Below are 22,992 nucleotides of genomic sequence, written 5' to 3' on the forward strand. Positions count from 1 at the left end.
ACTCGGATGGGGAGGCCACCGTCAGGGACTCCAGGCCCCGGCACCCCGCCAGACGGGACAGGCTCTCGCACATATCCACTGTGGGACCGCCGCCGCCGTCACCGTTGCCGTACAGCATGTAGCCCGCGGGTGCCCGGTCCTTATCCTTGGAGTTGGTGGCCGTTAAAAGGATGTCGTGCGCGTCTGCCTGTGTGCGCGTGTGTACGTATGTATGTACGTGTGTCCGAATGTGGTTCGTGGGATGGGGTTTCTGGGTTATGGTGTTTGGAGGGTTGTAATTTGAATAACTACAAAATGCAAAGCAGCGTAGAAAGTAGAAATGGGTTCAAGAGGGAACTGCTGTCAAGTATGCATACATACATACATTTGGGGGGTTGTTTCAGAGCGCCTTTGACTTTGCCCTAGCTGAGACTTGTGGCCTCGCTCTAGCGGGACCTGAGAGCCCTTCGTGGTGTATTCAATGCAGCGCCATCCCCGGATGGAGGGGCTGCGGAGTGGCTGCGTAGAGTGTTGGCAGTCTGAGTCGGGGTCGGGAGCACACAAGACTAACCGACTTGTGCTGTGTGCTCCCGACCCTTGCGCTGTGTTTCGGCTTCGGCCCCCGGCTCTCGCGGCCCACAGTGTAATCTAAGTCATACATACATACATACATTATATACACAGACACACACGCCCACCTGCGCGTTGTACGTATTGGCGGGGGGAAAGTGTGTAAGCAGCGAAGACCCGTCGAGCCCAGCCCACTGGAAGGTGGAGTGCGGGAAGGTGTTGATATTGTTCCAACTGAGCTTCTGCGTCAGGAAGTAGCGGATACCTGAGAGAAGTCCGGGAGGGGGGAGGGGGGAGCAAGGGGGGAAGGGGGGGGAATGCGTGTCGGTCGCCAGAGCTGCTGGCCATTGCCAAATTAGCTAAGAATGTGTGTGTATGTGAACGCAACGGCGGCAGAGAAATAAATACACATTTGATGGCACGCCGGTGCATCCGGACTCCTCCCCCCCCCTCCCGTGGAGACCCCTCACCCGCGCCCCGGGCAATCTGCGGCAGTTGCCCGCTGTAACCGAAGGTGTCGGGCAACCAAAACACGTCACAACGACTGCCAAAATGCGCCTCAAAAAACCGCTGGCCGTACAGAAACTGCCGTATAAGTGACTCCCCGCTGGGCAGGTTGGTGTCCATTTCCACCCACGTGCCTTCGGGGGGCGGGGGGAAACCAAGAGGGGCGGGGAAATGGGCGAGGGGAGTGTGGGTGGGTGTGGGGGGTTGGGGGAGCCCAGGGGAGTGTGGAGCGGGTTTTGGGGTCTTGGCAGGGGGGATATCAGATGGTGAGGGCGGACCAGGACCCGACACAGACACCCTCCGCACCCCCCCAAGGTGCTTGGCGGGGTGTGGCGGGTTTCTCCCACCTACCTTGCTTCAAGTGAAGATTGGTGCTCTAGTCCTCACCTCTTAGCCGTTAGCTCCCCTTCCCCCCACAACAACAACAACTACAACTAGCACTACCACTACTGCTGCCACTACTGCTACTGCTGCTGCTCACCTCCCACAGGTACGAATGTGCCCCGGGCCGCCGCCTCCTGAATCTCCGAGAACAGCCCAGGATAGTCCTGAAGAAGCCACTCGTACTGCTGGGCCTGTACGGCAGGGAGTACGACACGCGAGGCATGGGATACAGCAGATGGGGGCCCGCGGCTTGTGTCTGAAAATCTATCGTACTACCACTGCAACACGTACGTAAGCTACTCCATGCGGTGCATCTCCATCCCTCTCCTTCCCTCCCTTCTCCCCCTCCCTTCCCCCCCCTCTCCCCACTGACCGACGACGCGGTGAAGACGTGCCAGGGGTACCTCTCCGCCAGTCGCAACTGCGAGCTCCAGCTGCGAGCCGTCTTACGGTGGGTTTCGGAGAAGGGCCAGAGCCAGGCTGTGTCGATGTGGCAGTGACCCACTGCATACACCTGCGGACGGGGGAACAGCAGGGAAACCCAAGGGGGGTTGCGTGTAGGTGTGTGTATATGTATGTATGTGAGTCGGTGGGATGACGTCAGAGGACCTGTACGGACATGGCTTCATGCGACCATGGCATAATGACCCACGGGTCACACTCCGTTCCTTTTCCCCCTCCAGCTCCCCTTTCCCCTTCTCACCTGCAGTCTCTCTCCGGGGTCCCGTACAGCCAGTACCTCGGCCGCCAGGGACCGACATACAGACACACACTCGGGAGGCGCGCCCTGGAAGTACGTGTTGACGATCTGAAGGGGCGGGAGAGGGAAGTCACATGCATAATAATTATAAGAATAAGAATAACAACAATAACAACAATAATAATAATAATGGTTGGGAAGGCGGGTGAGAGGGGGGCTTTATTGGGGTGCTGGCGAAGAGTGGTGGAGGGCTCGGGAAGTCGCCGTGAAGTCGGAGGAAGGCCGGAAAGCCGCAGACCATTGCCGGAACCTGCTATGTGTGAGCAGCTCCACCACATATCCTTGTTGTCGTACATTTCCTTGTCTTCTTCCATAATAAAAATGACCCACATGTGCAATGCCGTACAGTATTTGGAGGGACCTGCCTGTTGGTTGTTGGTTTTGGGCAACGTCCCTTGTTTCTCCGCCAACGCGAAGGATCGCATGACGACGGCGCATATCGTTTTAATTAAGCCTTTCTCAATTTCATGTTCCAACGCTATGACCGTACACTGTACGGCACCGTACCTTGTTCGCGGTGTACAGCGCGATCTCCCCAGTTGCATTCCCCGCGGGCAGCTCCTTGGCCAGACCCGTGAGAGCGCGCAGGTCGTGGAAGAGGGCCACGACCGGGAGGTTGGGGATGGCCAACTCGGCCTGAATGGCGCCGCCGGGGGGGGGGAGATGGTCGGGTAGGGTGGTGGTGGTGGAGGGGAGGGTCAGAAGATCACCCGCGAAATGACGCTGAGGTGCAGCGCACAGAGATCGAGGAAGGCGGTCTCGAGGTGGTGTGTTCGGCCGCACTTCTTCACATCGAGGCAATACTCGGGTAGTACGCCGGGGTACTTGTAGGAATGAGTTTGTCGCTCATAGGGAGGGGAGCCGCTGTTGGCAGTGCTCGTCCGGTCTTAGTCGTGGCCGAGCTTGCCGAGGTGTTGTGCGTGGCGGTGGCGGTGCCGGTGCGGACCACTTGTTCTTCCTTTCCAGGCTATATGTGTCTTACATTACAACGACAGGCTGTGTGTGCCGCTTTGGCTCGGTTTCTTTGCATATTACGGTATAAAAACTTGGCAGCCCGCTGTAATAATAACAACAACAATAAACGCAGGTGCACCAGAATTTAGCTGCCGATGTCACCATGACGTCACTAACTGAATCGGTGGTTAGTCGGCCCGGGGGTTGGCGGTTGGTCAGTTGGAGGGACGCAGCTGCTGCGGGTGCGGGAAGGTGGCGGGAGAGGAGGGAACTGGAGACGGAAGGACTTTTGGGAGTGTAAGATGGATTGTGATTTGGGATTTGGACAGTGCCGTACACTGACGTACAGCAACGGGGACACGGTCACGAGGTAGCCTTCACACACACCGTCTTCAGGGTGAAGTAGCGGTTTTCGTCAGGTGGTTGGATGTTGTTAGTTGAGGGGCCGTTACCGAACATTCCGTTGGCCGCCATCTCCACATAAAACAACAGCTCCTGAGGGGGTGTCGGTGGGGGGAAGGGAGAGCGGGGGGAGGGCGGGGAGAACCAAACCCACACGGTGGGACCTCAGCACGGGCAAACACCTTTACTGTACTGTACATATACTGCACCGTACTGTACTGCACCGTACTATATTGCACCGTTACTGTATTGCACCGTACTGTACCGTGCAACGACGGAAATGAGGTGAGGTGCGGGAGTGGAGGCGAGGGTCATGTAAGGGCCACGGGGGGGGGGGAAGAGCCCCGCAACAGAAACCCGGAACCGCAGGGGCCCCGACCAGCTCCCGCCGCCCAACAGGCTGCCGGGCCCCCACCGACATACCGACAGTCCCCACCCCGCCCCACCTGGCCCCCAACCGCCCACTCCCCCAGCTGGTACTCATTGCGCTGGTCCGTGATTCCTTGGCGGGGGGTGGGCCCCTCAGTGTACAACATGGCTTCGGAGCCGCTGTCCCACCTGGGAAGGAACCAAATAAGGTCACGGCAGATGATCGTAAACCAATGCCGTACCGTGACGTCGTACAGCAGTATACAGAAGATTAGGGGAGAAAAGGGGAGCAGCAGTCCGCATCGGGTTCGGATGGTGCGGTACACATGCAGACACACCTACAGACACACCTACAGACACACCTACAGACACACCTACAGACACACCTACAGACACACCTACAGACACAGACACAGACACACACGCATTCACCTAAACATGAGGGGCCCCAATCCGTCCCAGTCGGGGGGCACTCGGGCTCGAACACGGAACCAGTGGGTGGTCCAGGAGGGACCAAAGCTGTCGCCCACTTTGGCTGGACAGTACGGCATCCGTATGGCCTCATCGTACGTCGGGTACGGAATACCTGCCGGAAGTCCGCAGTTGCGGCGGGCGAGACCCGTCACGTGCGGCACAAACAACGGCCGGACGCACGTTACTGCCGTTTTTCATGCGGCTTCCGTACATGTGCACGTACATTGGCACGCACATCTACAAGGCCGAGCTTCCCCGCCTCCACCCCTCCAGCCACAGTGCCCCCCTCCCCCCTTCCACCACCCGATAAGTCAATCCCTTCACCTGGCCGACCTGGCGAACGCAGGTTGATCCCCCCTTCCCCGTTTACCCCCGTTTCCCCTCCTCCCCCCCCCTCCCCCTTCCCCCTTCCCCTTCTCGTCTTGTGGTTCGTCTTCCCCCTCTCACCCCGGGGGTGGCTATACACCTCCAGGGACACGCACTCCGCGCACTTCCGGCTCCACATGTCGGCACGGATGGTGCGGTCGGAGAACTGCCCATCCGCCGCCAGGTAGCCGTCCAGCCTCCCTAGAGTGATGTCCCGGTGGTGCTGCGGAACCCAAACACGGCTACTGCTGCTGCTACAGCCGGTGGCGGTGGCGGTGGTGGCGGTGGCGGTGGCGGTGGTGGGGCTGATGGAGGAGGACAAGCCGCGGGGGGGGCACCCTGGTACGCGGCCGCCGAGATTGGGTGGCGCCGGGCCCGCCATCTCCTGAATAGGAGATGAGGGTGAGTTAAAGGCAGAAATCCGGTAAGCAAGCTTAAAATTGGGGGGGTGGGGGCCGTAATGTGGGGGAGTGGGTGAGGGACAAGGAAGTCTCGACAGGAGCGGAAGTAGCTCCGTGTATGGGCTTCTAACAAAGATCACCGGGGGGGGGGAGAGCATCGGTGTTTGTGTAGAACTTTGAGACGGGTAGAGAGAACAGGAAAGGAAAGGAGGGCGCGGGTTGAAAGGCGGGCACTGGCGGGCAATGGATAAATGCATGCTTTATTTATGTGGGAATATTACAAGGCAACAGAAAGTCTGTTCGGTCCAAGGCATGTGCCGCAGAGCAGCACATGGCAACGTGGCTTCCTTACCGAAAGTCAGTGGGGAAACCTGCGCCAAAAGCGTGCTTCTTCACCTGGCACAAGGTATATTGGTATGCTAATAAAGTTGTTGCCCAGCACGGGCTTTCCTTTTAGCACATCGGATGCGCCAATGCGGCTGAACCTTACGTAGTCAAGAGTGTCTGCAACTAAGCGTCAAGGTTCCTGATTCCGCCTATGGCTTTTTGCTGCAATGCACAAGCGGCGTTCCAAAGACTGATCACTGTAAACACGGAAAGTCGTGGTTCACCGGGTGTCGGAGCACATCCGTTAGGACGGTTGAGCATCAGTTACTACTCTTAAAACACCGTATCTTAAGGCGTCGATGCGAAGAGGTGGTTGTGACAAGAGTTGCAACTTTTTATTAACGCTCTGACGTGCTGTGTTGTGCATAAGTTGACGAGGAGCCACCATCGACAAGGAACCCTTGCAAAAGCATTTTTTTGATGGATTTGTAACAGTTCAGCAACCGTTAATAATGCCAGATGCCTTTTAGCTTATAACCTTCTATGGTGCCGATTGTGTATGAAGGATTACTTGGAAAGGCCGACGGAACAGTATGCTGACCGAAAGTGTCAATAAGTGAAAACGACAAGTCGTTTCACTCATACTCGATTAGGCCCACAACATGACCACAGCCGATGTAAAATGTTAGGATAGAGTTAAGGGCCCCGGTGCTTAGCATAAGTAAGCATCTCGGAGAAGACATTCAGTCCAGAGGCTACATAGGACGTGTTACTTTCAATCATATCCTATGGATAGCCAGATGCAAGGATTTGCTTATAACAAAAGTGTCTTAGACGCACGCGGCTTTGCCAAACCCGAAGGTTGGAACCTGCGTCACCTTTGGGCAATCTCAGGATTTGAAGCCATCGGTGGAACTATGATGTAAGATTAAATTCGAACCAGTCGCATAATGATAAAGGTCGACATAGGTCCGTCCCTGCATTCCCGCCACACCATGCCATGTCGCAACTTCGCCGTGCCGATTCACCTTTCCGCATTGTAGAAGCGTCGTGACCACTTGCTTTGACTCAACAATATGGATTGGCCAATCCATGGCAGCGGAAGTGGTCGCCCAGCTGGCGGTAAGTATAGCACCATTACACGTTACGGTCACCCTTCGGTGCCAGCTCGGTTTACCAAGCCTCGCCGCCTCAAGTTCAAGTCCTCCTCAAGGGGTTCAAAGCCCTCCCCTCCCTGGGTGTCTCGTTTTTCCACCAGATCCGCTGCGCCGGGACCCCCCCTCCATCTTCCCCCTGCCCGTGCCGTACATCCAAAATACCTGTGCTGCTCCTCAAGGAGCACAAGCAAACTGTTTTCCTTGACTTGGGATCTTGTTCCTCTCACTTCCCGTGAGCTCAACCCTTCCATCGACGTTGTTCCCCGCCCCGTAACTCGCGTCATCTCAGGAGGATCTGGGTGCCGTACTAACTGAAACGGAGCTTCTGGAATACATTCAGGAGGCGCTGGAGTACGGCACTCGACAACAGCCCTCCATGCGGCAACCGCAACCGCAACTGCCGCAGTCCCAGCAACCACCATCTCAGCAGCCCTGGGCACAGCAGCAGCAGCAGCAGCCGCAGCGGTGCAACAGCTCCTCCGAGGGCTGGGGCGGCGGCTGCCAGCAGTCGGAGCGGTCGGCCCTGGTCCTGCAGCTGCCCCGCAGCACCTCGATGGAAGGGCCGACTGGTGGGGGAGGGAATACCGGGGGAGCACACACGCCCGTACACACAACAACACACAACAACACATGTATACACAACAAGACATGTATACACAACAACACACACTGCACCACACAACAACACACACATACACACACTGCACCTGCTGGGGGTACTGCTGTTGCTGCTGCTGCTGCTACTGCTGCTGCTACTGCTGCTACTCCTACTACTGCTGCTACTGCTGCTGCTAGGTTCCTCGGGTTCCGTCTATGGAGATCTGTTGCCTGAGGTGGGCCGCGGGGGGCCAGTGGGGCCCAGTGGCGGTGCCCCGTGTGGAGGGTGGCCCCGGAGGACTGGAGGGGTCGGCGGTGAGGCCTTCGTGACTGTGTTGCTGCCCCCCAGCCGCTTTGGCGGCAGCGAGGTGGCCATACGGTGGGTGGGGCACTGGGCGTGGGTGCACATGTGTGTGTGTATGGGGGGGGAGTAGTGGGTCGGCATGGGAGTGAAAGGTAATACACGCGTGGGCCCGTACATTCAGCCACGGCCTCTAAATGGTTTTTTACCGTGAGTCTGTATGTATGTATGTCTGCCTGTATGTGTGTAGTTGTGGGGTAGGTGGGGTGCAGAAGGAGGGAGAGGCTTTCGGGCTCTCCTGTGTAACGCCTGTGGTTTCGCTGGGATGGTTTTTTAACCACTAACGATCAACCGTCAAACCAACCATCAACCGCCAACCGTTCCCGCATGGCCTGATTTCTCCATGGATACCTTCAGGCTGCCGTCACAGGGCAACCTGGCGCGCGTGTACGGCAGGGAAGCCCAGGCCGCGTATATGAGTGAGCCGGGAGGGAGCTGTAAGGGGGGGGCCGCAGCAGTGGTGGTGGAGGTGGTGTAGCGAGGCCAAGAGACGGGGGTGACGGCGGCCAAAGGGTTCCAAAGGGTTTAGATGTAAATAAAGATGTCAACGCACACCGCCATGAAAGTGCCAGGGCTCCCCTCGAGCGGTGAAACTCCCTTCCCTGTCGTAGCTGGCCGTATGGGTGCCGTACGGGATAAGGCCCTTTTTTTCCATTTTGCAAAGAATGGAAATATAGGATCGATGGCCGCCAGTGGGATGACGAAGAAACATCTGTTGACCTGCTACTCGAGCTCCTGCTGGACTGGGGCTCGCTGCTGTCGTACTCCCTTGTAGTACAAACATGTGCATCCGCTCGGTCCTCCTTGCGACTCCTGTCCCCCTGGAGCAGCTCTAGTGTCCAACCTCGTCCAACAATCGGACGAGCAGCAGCACGAGCTGGACTCCGTGGTCTCGGAGCTCTCCCGCGTTGTCGAAGAGAACAAGCTTCTCCGGGTGCAGCTGGCAGTCGCCGCTGCCGGAGGCGGTGGAGGCGCTGGGAACGGAGCGGAGGGGCCTACCTTCCGTGAACAGTACGGCATTGCGGGCGCGCCACCGCCACGCCCAGCCGGGGCTGCCGCCGCCAAGCGCCAGCGCACCGCTGCTACTGCCGCGCCAGGCGAACTGCTACAGCTACAGCTGCAGGGCGCCGCCGCCGAGGGCTTGGCAGTAGCGCCCCTCTCACAGTTGCTTCCCCCGTCCCCACAGCCCCTGTTGCTACTGCCACCGCCCACCAGGCCCGCCGTTCTGATGTCGTCACAAGCCTCGCTAGGCTACAACGGCAGTAGCAGCGACAAGGGGGGGAATCTAGGGGGGGGGAACAACCCGGCGGGGGCAGCGAGGCCGGTGCTGTTGGTTTCTGGACGGAGGGGCTCACAGGCGCTGTGCGCGGGACTCAGGGTTGGCCAGGCGGGGAATCCTAGGGGTGCCGGTGGTGCGGGCACGATGGGCGAAGTGGCAGCAGCAGCAGGAGATGAGTGTGCAGCAGAGCCTTCCGGCGCCTTGCACGATGTAGGTGGCGAGGTTGGTCTCGGAGCTGCTGCATCCGACCGCAGCGGTCCTGGTGTTGCCGGTGGTGGTGTTGTTGGTGGTGTTGGTGTTGGTGGTGTTGGTGCTGGTGGTGTTGTTGTTGTTGTTGGTGGTGGTGGTGGGACGGTGCTATTCGAGAAGGGGACACCGGGTCCCGGTACGGAGCCGCTGCAGCCGCAGCTGCCGTCACAGCCGGGGTTGAAGAAGGAGGAGGAGGAGGAGGGGGGTGATGGGGTCGGGGTCGGCGCTGGGGTCGGTGCGACGGGGGTGCCCGTACAGAGGGACCCCTCGCGGGTGGGTGTCACCATTCGGAAGGGGGGCCAGTCCGGGGGTCGTGGGGGTTTCATGCGACGGGCGCCCGTGCGGTGAAAAGCCGACCGCCACTCAAGGGGAGGTCGGCCGCCAATCGCCGTATCTCGCTGTACGGCGCCACATTACCAATGAAAAAGGAACCCCCAAGAACGTTTGCCTGCGGACGGATTGGTGGCACCGGCTGATGGAATAAAGTTCGATATACATACATACATACAAGTCCCTCCGTGAGGTTTGATAATGGTGCCGCCTCAAAACTGCATTCTATACAGCACTTGTACCGCATATCAATCGTCACTGATCAGAGCCCATCAGAGTCAGTTATGTTGCATTCCATACACATACCGCGGATTGCAGGCCTTGACCGCATCGAGACTGAGTTAAGGTGCCGGTCCCTACACGGGGCCCCAGGGGGCTGGCAGCCTGGCATGCGGGTTGGTGCACGGGTGGATAGGGGGGGTCGTGCTGCAGCTGCCATGGCGGTATGTGGCCACTCCTGCGATAAATGTATGTTTGGGACATCATCACTTTGGGGCTTTTGCTGTGCAGTCCTATGTCCCTTGTACTGCTACTGCAGCTAGACCACCACCACCAGCAGCAGTGCGCCACTCGCCAGGTGAACTCGCCCACGTAAGCTGATCCATCGCACTATCATTAGCGATACTGCACTTTCTTCCCCGCCCACCATGCGTGTGTATGTGTTGACTACATAGCTTGCCGGGCCTGACGCTGGCCAGGGCTGCTGCCCCTGCTGTATGATGTGTGGGATAGGAGGGTCATATCTTCACCCGTGGCCGCTACCCGGCAGACCCTGCCTTCCCCGGTATTTCGGGGCACCCACCCTAGCCGACTTCTCAGTGGATCGCCCAGATTCAGCACCACCACCGGCACCCAACGGAATTTGCCGGATTAATAGCGGCCCAACTTCATTCTGGTCAGCCCGCAGGTCTACTTTATCCCAAGTCACCACCATCCATCGACTAGGGGGACTCTTACCTTCCACGAGAAAGACATTCGACCCCGATAGGTCTCGATCCCGTAACCTCCGGAGGCATCGGTGTGTGCGTTACCAGTAGTGCCTGAACTGATTTGCTGTATGTGTGAAACAGGGGGGTGTATCTTCGCCCGTGGCAGCTACCCTGCGAAACCCTGCCTTCCCCGGTATTTCGGGGCACCCTCATCCAGTCACCCTAGTCAACTTCTCGGTGGATCGCTCAGGTTCCGCACCCACCACCAGCATCCAACGGAATCTGCCGGGTCGACAGCGGCCCAACTCCATTCTTGGTCGGCTCGCAGGTTAAATTTATCCCAGGTCACCACCGTCCATCAAATAGGGGCGCAATGCCTTCCACCATCGGAAGGACTTTTGACCCTAACGGGTATCGATCCCGGGATCTCCCGGGGGCAATGGTCGCGCCTTACCAGTGGTGCCAAACCCTTATATGTATGTGTATGAGTTTTGAATAACACCCTCTCAACAAAACAGGCATCACCTGCCTCCCCTCCACATCGCTGCATTCGTTGCCTTCATAGTCCCCTCGCCTCGCGAACCTCAACACCGCACGAGTCCAAGCCGCGTCCGGTGGCGCAGGCTGAGCCCCTCAACCCTGTTGCTCTTCAAGCAACAGGACGACGGGGCTCTCCTCTACGAGAAAAGTTAATGTCATGCGGCCCTAGCTCACGAAAATTTGGTATGGTAGCGCTGACATTGCTGCTGCGTTGTCCTAGTCCACCCGCAACGGCCCCCAGCGCGGGAAAGCATTTTAGCAATAACACATGTATATGTGTCTATATGTATATGTCTTAATGTACGTATGTATGTATATGTGTGTGCTGGTCACTTGGCGGTTTCAACACCAATGGGGCAGTATATGTGGAGTTCCATGGCTCCGGAAGTCCAGCGCTTATCCGGCGTCTATACATGTGTTGGCGTGATGCTGGAAGGAAGCATGCACGGCGTGGAAATGCACAACCGGGAATATGGCGGGAGATGGCGGGATGAACGGAGTCACACAGCGCGACACACAGATACCTTCCGGTCTCAGCCCGCGCGGAGCTTTTCCAGCCCTGAAGCATTCGGCAGGAAAAAGAGCAGGCAAATCCTCACCCACCATCCTAGATTTATGGGGCCGGTGTCTGTTGCACTAGCGTCAGGGCCCATGCAAGGATAGCAGACAGCACACCAATTATAGTTGTACTGGACGGCAGAGTCCCTAACTCCCGGTCGTTAATGGAAGAGCAACAATAGCAACGGAGGCGCAGCTCTAATCCGCCTATCGCTCCCTCGGTTAGCGCGGCATCGGCTTCCCCTCATCCGCCATTCATCCCCCCCCCCTCGCAACACCTCCTCCAGCGCACCGTGCAGAGCTCTCACCAAGACAGCACCTACCCCCCACCTACCTTGGGGTGTCCATGTCCAAGTCCAAGTAACCCCCCCTGCCTTGGGCCCCCTGCTTTGCCTGGGACCCAACGGACCGCAAACATGGTCAAGCAAGCCGAGCATCCATCCATGCAAGTACTTCAGTACACCTTTTCACTTTTCAAGAAGCCTGCGCTCACGACAACACACTCACACACAGGCCGTCTTGCCGTCCGTACACCCCACACACCTTGACACGCACCTTGACACGCGCACGCATGCTCCAACCCAGCTGTTTTTGATCCGACAACCGTGTCTGACACTCAGAGACCCCCATCTGCCGCCGCACGTACTGGTGTGCGCCGCTCCCAGCATTAACACCCCCCGGTGGTACCTCTCCCACCCACATCCGCATCCGCACTACCGGCATCCGCACTACCGGCACCCGCACTACCCCCAACAACCTCTCCTGCGACACCGCTATCCAGGTCACCCCCATCACCGCGGTCCACAGCGCCCCGGCCGCTACCGGTGGGGCTCACCAACAAGTCCGCCAGCGATGCGCCGCCGCCCCGAGACCAGGACATCCCGGACGCACCCCCGCCACCCCCCGCCAACCCCGACGCCAGCTCCAGCAAAGAGTTATCGCCCTCCAGGACCTCCGCCGGCTCCAACAACGGAGGCAGCCCGAAACTGCCACTCGGAGTCCGCCAGCCGACACCGGCACCTCCGCCAGCTGCGTCCACATGGACGCAGCCATCGGCTGGCACGCCAGCCAACGCCGGCATCTGACCCGTGGTGGTTCCCAAGGGCCCCACGGCGGCGGCCGTGAGAGTTTCCTGCTTCATCGCAATCAGTGTCCCGCCACCCGTGTGAAACACGTTGCTGCACCCCATCTGGGCGGACGTCTCTGCCGCTGTGTGGGACTCCACTCCGCCTGTGGCCCCTGTGACACAGGGCCCCGAGCCGAGCGCCGGCACCTTGTGCTCGCGACCGGGTGCGCTGCGTGCGTCAGCAGCTGAGGGCGATGGCGGCACAAGCTGAACAGGAGTGGGGGCCGGAGCTGCCCCAGCCGGAGCTGACCCCAGCGGTCCCGCAGCTAAGCCGGGAATGGTCAGAGCGCCCCCACCAGTACCGCCGAACGGACCTGCAGGGGGGAGCTCCGGAATAGGCCGAATGAAGGGAGTCGCGCCGCCAAACGGCCCGGGACCGGGCGCTGGCACCGGCAGCGGCAGCCGGGATGAGGCGGCGTGGCCACTGCCGGGTAACTTTCGGCCCCCGCCAAAAGCGGCTGTTGTGGCTGCGACGGGAGCCTGGTGCTGTTCCTGAATTTGCTGAAATTGGTGCTGCCCATGAAGCTGATTATGGTTATGATGATGTTGCTTAGGGTGGTTGTGGTAGTTCTCCAGCGCCGTGGTCACCTCCCGGTGCAACCGCACCACTCGTGCAGGCGCTGGGGCGGCACTGTGGGCCTGGGAGTCCAGAAGCTGCCGCAGCGCTGCCGCAACCGCCTGAAGACATAACACGGCTGAAGCCTCGGCCTCGGCTGCTTTGCCATTACCACTGCCAGCTGCGGGAGCTGGTGCCGCTGCCGCTGCTGCTGCTGCTGCTGCAGTACTCGGCATCGACCCTTGCTCCGCAGGTGCCGCTACTGCTGCCGGCTGCATGGGCAGTTGCATCTGGTCATGTTGCACCGCCTGGAGCTGCGGTACTTGAAGCAGGGTCGTGACGGTGCGGGTCGGGATCAGCTGCTTCGGGAAAGCCTCCGGCGGTGCACTGTGGAGGTGCTGGAGGACTCCGTTGGCCAGCAGCGGCCCGGGGGGAGGGTCCATAGCGCCGGGCATTAGCTCAGCGCCGGCGTCCGCCGCACCACCGATGAAGCAGCCGCCGTCGCCGGCGATCGGCCCAGCTCCCGGGTCCAGATACGCCAGACCTCCGGGCGCATGTGCCCCGACTTCGTCGCCTATCAGCCGCAAGGTTGCGTCGCCAAAGGTCAATAGAGAGCCATCCAGGGACATGTTGCTCAGGCCGCTCGTGACGCCGGTATCCGCCGGTATCCCGTCGGCAGCAGCAGCACCATCACCATCACCGCCACCACCGGGGGCGGCGGGGTGCGGGCCGACAGGCGACGGCGGCGAATGCATGGACCGCGGGAATGGTGGCTGCAATACCAGCGGGCTATGTGGCAGAGGATGATGATGATGGTGATGATGATGCGGCACGGCGTCCGTGACCGCAAACAGGGCTTGTGGGGTCTGATGGCCACTCAGCACCGCGTGTTGTGTGACCCCCCGAGGGTCACCAGGCGGGGAGTGAAAGCCGCCCTGTGCTGCGCAGGGCGGCGGAGAGGTGCGCTGGAACACTGCAGGGCCCAGCAGCTGCTGCTGCTGCTGCATGGCCACAAAGGGCGACACAGAAGGGGGCCCGCTGCTGCCCCCACTCAGGGCGTTGAGGGAGGTGGCCGAGCCGCCGGAGGGTAAGGAAGGGACTTGAAGTTGCAGTCCGGGGGCAGCCGGGCAGCTGGTGGTGCGGGTGGCATCTGCTTCGGCAACTGCGGCTGAGGGCCAAGGATGCACGTAAAGATGCTGCGGGGGCTGTTGACAGTGGCGGTGATTCTGGTGCGGTTGTTGCGCGGCGGTCAGATAGCCCTGCAGTCCTTGCTGCACCTCCTGGTCAAGATGCTGCGGTTGCTGCTGCTGCTGCTGCTGCTGCGGCGGCGGCTGGGCCTGCTGCTGCTGGTCGTGAGCCTGCTGCATCACCGCATGCAGCTGCGCCTGCTGCTGTTGAGGCTGCTGTTGCGGCCGCTGAGATATCTGGGGCACTGGGGACGGCGTCGATGGCAGCTGCAGCTGCCACTGCTGAGAGGGGGGCGGTAGTTCCCTCGGCAGTTGCAACATGGGGGGTTGTGCTCCTGCAGCCACAGCTGATGGACCCCCCGCAGCCGCCATCGTGGCCGCCGCCGCCGCCGACTCCGCTGCAGCGTTACCCCACAGCGGTACCTGCTCCAAAGCCAGCTTCCAGCCGAGTGCACATGCTGCCAGGTACGATGGAAAGCCGTACGATAAGTAGTCGGGCTTTATGTTTCCCGTATCGCTGGACAGCACGGAATTGTAAAAGTCCTGGATGATGGTTTTTTGGAGCTCCTCTCGCCCGTTTAGGCAGTAGCCCGGTTTGGCGGCCTGACCAGCAGCGGTGCAATCCACAAGGCCGGGACATGCAGGCTCTGGCGCGACTCAGGAAAAAAGGCGAAGGCCAAAGGGCATTGCGGTTGCGGAATGGAGGCCAACAGCACAACCAGCTTTATGCGCACCCAGCTACCTGACCCTTTGTTGGTTGCGTGGGTGGGTGGGCCGGATCCGCTGTCGACAGGCAGCACCTAGTCGCGCTGTGCGTTGTGTGCTGTGTAGCGATATGGCGCCTCGCGTACCCCTAACGTGTGGTTAGGGGTTATAAAATGCGCATACAAACGGCGCCCTGGCTCCCTTCTCCGCCCAAATGACGGACGGGATGAAATACCCCCTTTAACCCCCCCCACCGGGGGTCACAAGTCCCAGAACAATAATTCCCTGCGTTACGGTGTAATAAACTCCATTCCACCAGCGTCACACGGTGGCCAAACTCAGCAGCCACTCACGTACCTCGCCTGTGTACACACAACTCGCCACACAGTCCCAGGGCCCCCTAAGACGCCCCACGCGGAAAACGCGCACGCCACAACCTGCGTGCATACCTCCTTCCCCACATGAATTTCAGAAACCTCAACCTAATCCCCCTCGACTGGCAATTCCCAAGCCGCCTACAACGCCTTTTGCTTCCTCCCTCCTCCTCCTCCACCACCTCCTCCACCTCCTCCACCTCACCTTTTCCATCGCCGCAGTGAAGGCCATGCAGACGTCCGCCAGCACCAGGAAGCCCAGTGCGCAGTTGTTGGTCTGGCCAAAGTTGCCCGGAACTCCGCAGCAGCCCGTGACACTGCGGGGGGCTTGCTGGCTCCGCAGCGTGAACTGCAAGTGGCGCCACGTGCACATATGTACACATGAGGATGTGCATGTGCATGTGCACATAAAGGCACATGCACCGGGGAATGAGGGAAGTGGGGGCACCTGGGGAGCAGCTGCGGCCCGGACTGAGGACTTGAAGCCATAGGGGGCCTCAGAGGGCTGCCAATTACCAATTACCAATTACCAATTACCGATAGAATATCACCAGGCCGTGATTCGAATGCCTCGGTGTGGCTTGTGGGGGCAACATGAGCAAGCAAACAAGCAGACTTACATGCACCACCTCTGGGACCTACTCGTTCCACGCCCACATCCCGCACCTTCAAGCGGTTTCCGTTCCACGTGCCCGACATGTGGAAGGGATACACAGGCACGTAACGGCCCTGTGTGTTCTTCTCGCCACGCATCGCTAGGGGCCGCAGCCCGTCGCGCTGCCCGCCCGTCGCCCAGTCCCCGGCGGACGTGGTCTTCACCCCGGGAAAGAGCGGCTCCAGGCGGTCCAAGGTGCCCTGCACCCACCGCGCCGCGGCGCAGTACACGGGCCCCTCAAGCTGCCAGCTGCGCTCCCCCACCAGACGATGCAACCAACGAGTAGCCTCCCTGCGCTCCTCCGCATTGCTGATGTTGGCGGTAGTGCTGCTGCTGCTGCTGCTGCTGTCCGAGGCCCCACGCAGGCCGTGAAAGTAGCAGTGCGTGAAGGCGGCCCAAATGCGGAAGGCGCTGGGGTCATGCAAAGGGTGCGGCTGCGGTACGGTGGCGGGGAAGCGGATGAACTGCCGAGCGTGTTCGGCCACCTGGGCCTTGAGGGCGGCCCAGGTGTCCGGGAAGCTCCAGGTCATGAACTGCAGCGCCGGGTGGGGGGAGAGGGGGGAATTGGGGAAATTTGCGCCGTTGGCACACTTGGGCGGAGCAGACCTCCGCAAAGAGGGGTTGTTGGCGCGAGGCAGGGAGATGGTGCAAATGAAAGGGGAGAGGGGCCTGTAGGGGAATCGTGTTTGTGGCTTCTTCCCGCAAGCGTGCTCTGAAGAAAATGGCAAGGGAGGATACGAGGGGGGAGGGGAGTTGCAGTATTCGAGCGGCCTCGTAACACTTGGTACGGAATGTGCCCACCTCTTGCAGTGCTGCTATATACTCGGACGCGACCAAAAGGAGCTGAAAGCACCAAGGGGGCCATACTTCCGTATCTTCGGCGACGACCCGTTGCGGTGGAGGTATGCAGACAATGCACTCCCGACCGTCAAGGCCGGGCACCTGGAAGAGTACCACTCAAGTTGCGGCTAAACATTATGAAATACTTGCAAAGGCAGGTACAGCTTACCAGTAACCGGAGCTTGTAACCATTGCCAGCATCTTGAACGAAGGACGGGAACTCCTTTCCGCGAACTGACATCACTGTAAATCCTAGAAGCTATCGCCGAAGGCTATGCATAAGTGAGTAAAACTCTAGTAAAGCGCATGGTCATCTCTTTGCCTGCTTCATGAATGCGACTCTATCGACGCAGCCTTCCCTTGAAGGCGCATATTAATCTTAGTGAGAGGAAAAGCTGGGCATGCTATTTTTTTGGGGTCATGGCTTTTGGATTCATTTAGTACATGCATGTGCTCGTGGCAAGCGTGCGGCAACAGTCTTGCACAGCATGGCAGGAGCACAATTCAATGGACAAATCATGGTGCGTCTTACCCGAAAGAACAATTCATGTATTTTACACAATTCACATTAAATTTATGAATAAAAAGTCACTTTCCATCCGTTGGGCTGGGGAGAAAGTCAACTTTCCCCAAGGTACCAAAAGTTCCGGAATCCGTACATGGAACGTTTCGCAGCACACCTTCCCAGCAGGCTTCTGACCACATTAAAGGGCTTGGCGACTCTGTCCGAAGGCACGAAGTCGGGTGAACTCCTGGCAACATGAAGACAAACACGCCAACGCAGTACGTCTTGGAGTCAGGACAGAGTAACGGAGGTAGGGCGGCGGATGCAAAGGATAAAGATCCTCCAGGCCAAACAAACATCGGCTCCCGCTACCTCTCCTCATAGATCCAGGTATAACCCAAAAGACTCATCTGGCACGGTGGGTTCATGAATTGACGCGCAAGGTCACCAAAACCGTCAGCGACTCCAATCCATAAGAGGGCCGGACAACCTCACACGCAGCCGGGGCCCCATGCAGCCAAGAGGAGACACCTGCCAGGACGACACTCCAAGCCGCGTTCCCCAAGCCATTCTGTGGCTCCCCAAGCCATGCCCAGACATGACATGCAGCCAACCAACTCGACGCATAAGAGCGCGCTTCACACACTGCATGACGTGCGCAGAGACACCTTCCAGGGCGCGCACAGACCTCCTTTAGGAAGCTATCCCCATACAGCGATTACATACAGCGACTACGTCTCGAGACTCTCGTCCGCATCGCAGTCCATTTCACAGGAACTCGTCGCCTGCGGCGACGCCAGCCGGGCAATAAAATACCCACATGAATGCGACAATTTTATCACGCCCAATTATACAAGGACCATGGGCCCTTCCGGCTTTGACGGACCTCCTCCGCACTTTGTGCGGACAATGTAACTTTAGCTATAACTGCAAGGACAAGGACACAGTTCTCTCTCTCTCATCCAACCTGCAAATGTAATTGCTAACGAAATTTCAAATAACAACTTTGGGTAACCCCCGGATGATATACATGATGGCGAGAGCCATTTCGTTGAGGAAGGAATGTCGGCACACGACCAAAAATAGCTTTGAAGTGCACACAGAACGAGCCTCACGTCAGAACACGAACGCGCCCGTGGCGCCGAGTCCAGACAGCCACACCATAGAACCAACCGAATATCAATTTAACGTACCTGCAGAGCATCCCCACATGCCCCAGCCAGGTGGGAGCTCGGAGCTTTGGGAGTTGTAACCTCGTATCGATCAAAACGAAATCCGCCAAAGCAAATTTACCCCACGTATACAAAGCGCATCCCCCCCCCACACACATCCCTTCCATCGCACAACAACACAACAATGGGCAAGGACACGATCACCTTGCTTCCAGACTACACTACATTCACTATACATGCCTCATGAAACACGCAACTCCCGTTCTCAGGCAGGTCCAGTGCCCGCTACCACCATCTGCAGTGACCCCGTCGCATGCGTGTCATCCATACCCATAACCACATATATATATATATATATATGCACATCCAACCCGCAGCCATCTCAGCGCCACATCCGCGGCGACCAGGAGGCGCTGCTCCCCCCTGCCCTCATGCTCATTACGGTCATGTAAGCCACATATCAAGAGAAAACTTCACTGCCTGTCAGTAAGTTAGGGCCGCCTATATACTTCAACGATCTAATCCGGGCCGTGGGCAGGAATCGGCGAAAACGGTACATGATTAACTTTGGTAGGGCTGTGATCCCCTGACCTCTTAATAACGTTCGGTAGAGGTAAATAACATGTAAAACATGAAAATTGCTATAGGTTCTTCATTCATTAGGCAGAATTACGGCTGCTGCCCCATCCATGTGGATGGGGGCCAAAGAGCCACAGCTCCGTATATCGGCTAGAGGACCGTAGGTGTCCGGACAGCCCTTTCTCCCCCCCGTCCGGTAAGCTAGCGTGGGAACAGACGTGCACCTGGCATCTCGGTCGTCACTGTGCGACCGCGTAGGGACGATAGCTGCGGATCCCCGTAACGAGGTTTAGACAGGTTGAGCAGTGGAAGGCCACCGGCTGCGGGCGACGGGAGCGCGTTGTTGGCCGCCGCGAGGACTGGGTCTGAGGAAAGGCCTGGGACTCCGCTTGCCCGGTTGCCCGAGCACATCACTCCTGCATTACCAGCAGCACCTGCGGCTGCCACGGAGGGGGAAACACCGCCGCCACTGCCGCCGGGCACGCCAGTTGTGTCAAGGTCTGCGGCAGGTTCCAACGCTTGCACGCCCAGGGTCCTGGGCACCGCCCGCACCCCCGACTCGCTGCATCGGTCCGGATAATCTGTGGATCCGACCCGTGGGTCAGCCTGCGGTGTGAGGCAGTGCCTGTTCGAAGTATCCTCGTCCGTCTGGCCTCCAGAAGGGGCGTTGTGAAGTGCTGGTGGGGCCAGCAGCTGCTGCGGGGACGGCAATGGATCGGCTGGCAACGCCTGTGGAGGACGCTTCGTGGCGTGTGCGGTCATTGGCGCGGCTGGGCCCTGCTGGGCAGCCTCCGAGCGCATGACGTCCCGCGGAGCACAGAGCTCAGGAGGCCGAGGCAAGTCGGGCGATGCCGAACACGTAATAGGTGCATCCCGAGGACCTGTAGGAATCGGGAGGCGTTGCTGTTGTTGCTGTTGCTGCTGTTGATGATGTAAGTTCTCCTCGTGTGACCAATGTTCTCGCTTCACAATACCCTGATGCTGTTGTTGCTGTTGTAAATGCTGCAGCTGTATTTGCTGTTGCGACAGTTGAAGCCGTTGTTGCTGGTGCAGAGATGACGGGTGCTGTCGCTGCTGAAGCTGACGCAAAGGTAGCTGTTGTTGTTGTTGTTGCTGTTGTTGTTGTTGAAGCCGCTGCTGTTGTGATCGCGGTGGCGGCAGCTGCTGTTGTTGCTGTTGTTGCTGTTGTTGCTGTTCCGACGGCGATAGCAGCGATCGTTGCTGCAGCTGTCGCTGTAGCTGTTGCTCTTGCAGCGGTTGCTGCTGTCCTTGTTGCTGCCGCTGCAGCAGCTGCAGCTGCTGCTGCTGGGCCGCCGTGAACACCGTGGGCCACCGTGACTCTAGCGTGGACCACCCGTTCAAGTCAGTCGACTCGGTGCCGCAGGCGGCGAAAAACCTTGACCTGGGAGTCCTCATTGCTACCAGTCCCTCATCCAAACCCAAACTGCTACCTAGGTCACCAGCAGCAGCAGCAGCGGCAGCAGCAGCAACGGCCCCCCGAACCTCTGCAACCGCCCCAGCAGCTACCCCATGCTGCACCAGATCCGTCTGGAGCTGCATTGCCTGCTGCTGCTGCTGCTGCTGCATCGGCGGCTCAAGGCGCGGCTGCACCCGCCGACGTGCATCCTGGACCGATCGTTGCCGCTGCCGCTGCCGCTGCCGCTCGAACCTGGGTTGCGACGGGCCTGGCTGTGGCTCCCCCGGTGCTCCCGACTGCCGCCGTAGCCGAAGTTGCTGGAACAGTTCCTCCAACCCATGCAGTGCCATCTCCGTAGGGATCAGCAGCTCCCGCGTTGCATCGGGGTCTAAACCCGCCGACGCCGCCGACCCCGCCGCCGCCGGCAGCCACAGCGTCACCTGCTCCAAAGCCAGCTCCCAGCCTAAAGCACTAGCCGCCAGGTACGATGGATAGGCGTGTTGCTGATGACCCTTTATGAGGTCCGCTGTGTCGCTCTTGAGAACAGTGTGGATGAAGTCCTGCATGACTTCCTTCTGCAGCGGGACCTGCCCTTGAAGTCCAGCGGTGCACCGGACGGCCTGCAACATCGGGCAGTGCAGCAGCAGCAGCAGCAGCAGTGTTGGCAGCGTCCTGGTGGGAGGAATCTCAATCGGTGGAGACGCGAGTGTATAACAAGACCGATACGCCGCCACATACTTACTCCGCATACTCCGCATCCGATCTGCCTCAGCAGGTGTGCTTACCCTTACCATGCCCTTAAAGCCCTTAACAAGTTACAAGTTACAAGTTACAAGTTCCGCACACAAGTGCGGGTGTGTCCGTAAAAGCCGGGGGGGCCATGGACGTTGTATTGGTATTGATGCGGGTACGCGGGAGGTCATCTTCATTCTCCCTCGTCCGCTTCAGGGCGAAGCGCCTCAGCGCGACGTGCCTGGCCTCCCAGATTTCCGAGAGGTACCTGGCCAATGCCAGGGGTGGCGCCTCAGTCATAGTGGTGCGCATGCTGCGCCCCGTAAGGACTAGGTCACCATCATACTTAGCCCGTATGCTCTTGTAAGCGGGACATTCTTCGAAAACATGCAACTCATCTTCAACCGCTCCACAGTCACAAAGCCTGCAGGTACGCGCGGTGCGCTCACGCCCATTAGGTCTATTAACCTCTAACTCCCAACAGCCTAACCGAAAACGCATGAGCACATGATGAAGTCGCTGGGGCATGGTCCCTTTAGTGTGCTCCAGCCAATCAAGACGCGCACCCCTTGACGGGGCAGCTCCCATCCAGTTCATATAGCGACACGCCTTGGCTCCGGTAATTCCTATGGGGAAGACGCGGGGGTCACCCAAGGTATTCGGGCACTCCCACCGAGCATCAAGCCGCTGGCAAAAACCTTAAGAATGCTCTCGACTGGCAATTTAAGGGTGGTGTAGTACGATATAAGATCATTACCGCGCGTATTAGTGGGGGGCTCCACTCCTAAGCTAGTAAGAAAGGCTAGTACCTTGCTTGCCCAACACTCAGTGGCGCCCCCAAGTGCCAACTCCAGGTCAGCGACAAATGCCCGGTGACACAACGTTCCCGGCCTCTTAACCACAGAGTTCCAAAACCTAAGTACAAGATTGGTCCAATGGAACTGGAGTGGCCTCTGTGACAGCTCGCGATATAGGGAAACCATAGTCGGGCTCCTCGCCCCAACTACGGTTCGCATGTAAGCACGTTGTTCATGGGATTAGCCATAGCACCTTCAAAATTCACATTAATGAAGTCAGGTCCCCAAACTTGCGCTCCATAAGAAAACACCGGTACAACTAGTGTATTGTAGAGAGACATACATAGCTTGGGGGTGGTAATTTTCTTATCACGACACAGGGTGCTGAGCCCAAATGTGGCCCGCCTCCCTGCTGTGAGTAGTTGCTTGGTACAAGCTGAGAACTGCACTCCTGGGCCATAGTGCAACCCGAGATACCGTGCCGTCTCGTTGCCGGTCAGGACCCGCAACCCCACCCCACCTAACCGGTACTCAGCTTCAACAAGCCGCTTCCGCTCACGCGTAGCACCCCCAAAAATGAGGACCTCGCACTTGGCGGCATTCGCGGCCATACCCGTCGCTTTGCAGTAGGCTTCGAGTAGCCCCAGAAGGCATTCAGCTCTATCGTGCCCTGTCGCTACTAGTGACACATCGTCAACGAAAAGTAGGTTAGTGAGATCACCGCCCGCCAGGCTAACACTCTGCTCACGAAGGGTGCTCCATCGGCTGGGGAGGCATACACGGCAATTAGCATCATGGGCATCAATATAATGAGCGAATACTTCTATGAAGAGCCCAAAAAGGTTACGCTAAGG

The 22,992-nt window shown here is 58.8% G+C and overlaps 4 protein-coding genes across 4 annotated transcripts in view; 1 reads left to right on the plus strand and 3 right to left on the minus strand.

Annotated features, from left to right (window-relative positions):
- The window catches only part of VOLCADRAFT_115992 (uncharacterized protein), a gene marked incomplete at both ends in the record, with an annotated part of 25,595 nt that extends 20,576 nt beyond the window's left edge, over nt 1–5,019 (minus strand). Inside the window, 11 exons of the mRNA XM_002946543.1 lie at nt 3–187; nt 678–814; nt 1,020–1,190; nt 1,538–1,631; nt 1,814–1,954; nt 2,144–2,248; nt 2,708–2,836; nt 3,542–3,649; nt 4,003–4,114; nt 4,358–4,511; nt 4,847–5,019. Coding sequence (XP_002946589.1) covers nt 3–187; nt 678–814; nt 1,020–1,190; nt 1,538–1,631; nt 1,814–1,954; nt 2,144–2,248; nt 2,708–2,836; nt 3,542–3,649; nt 4,003–4,114; nt 4,358–4,511; nt 4,847–5,018 — 1,508 coding nt within the window. The remainder of the gene's footprint in view (nt 1–2; nt 188–677; nt 815–1,019; nt 1,191–1,537; nt 1,632–1,813; nt 1,955–2,143; nt 2,249–2,707; nt 2,837–3,541; nt 3,650–4,002; nt 4,115–4,357; nt 4,512–4,846) is intronic.
- A 1,566-nt stretch (nt 5,020–6,585) lies between these two features.
- On the plus strand, nt 6,586–9,484 carry VOLCADRAFT_86689 (uncharacterized protein; the record flags this gene model as incomplete). Its single annotated transcript, XM_002946374.1, has 5 exons — nt 6,586–6,615; nt 6,940–7,166; nt 7,597–7,626; nt 7,966–8,027; nt 8,439–9,484. 5 exons carry the CDS (start codon nt 6,586–6,588, stop codon nt 9,482–9,484), a joined length of 1,395 nt encoding a protein of 464 aa, XP_002946420.1.
- A 2,676-nt stretch (nt 9,485–12,160) lies between these two features.
- On the minus strand, nt 12,161–17,177 carry VOLCADRAFT_115993 (uncharacterized protein; the record flags this gene model as incomplete). Its single annotated transcript, XM_002946544.1, has 5 exons — nt 12,161–14,965; nt 15,647–15,790; nt 16,108–16,629; nt 16,898–16,939; nt 17,106–17,177. The coding sequence occupies 5 exons, from the start codon at nt 17,175–17,177 to the stop codon at nt 12,161–12,163; spliced, it is 3,585 nt and encodes a 1,194-aa protein (XP_002946590.1).
- A 2,216-nt stretch (nt 17,178–19,393) lies between these two features.
- VOLCADRAFT_103015 (uncharacterized protein) overlaps nt 19,394–22,992 on the minus strand; it is a gene marked incomplete at its 3' end in the record, with an annotated part of 4,599 nt that continues 1,000 nt past the window's right edge. The window contains exons 2-6 of the mRNA XM_002946545.1: nt 22,664–22,903; nt 21,908–21,967; nt 21,456–21,765; nt 20,696–21,229; nt 19,394–20,209 (exon numbers count right to left, since the gene is read on the minus strand). Of these exons, the coding sequence (XP_002946591.1) occupies nt 19,394–20,209; nt 20,696–21,229; nt 21,456–21,765; nt 21,908–21,967; nt 22,664–22,903 (1,960 nt within the window). The remainder of the gene's footprint in view (nt 20,210–20,695; nt 21,230–21,455; nt 21,766–21,907; nt 21,968–22,663; nt 22,904–22,992) is intronic.

This window comes from Volvox carteri, assembly GCF_000143455.1.
Source record: "Volvox carteri f. nagariensis unplaced genomic scaffold VOLCAscaffold_3, whole genome shotgun sequence".
NCBI classification, from domain to species: domain Eukaryota; kingdom Viridiplantae; phylum Chlorophyta; class Chlorophyceae; order Chlamydomonadales; family Volvocaceae; genus Volvox; species Volvox carteri.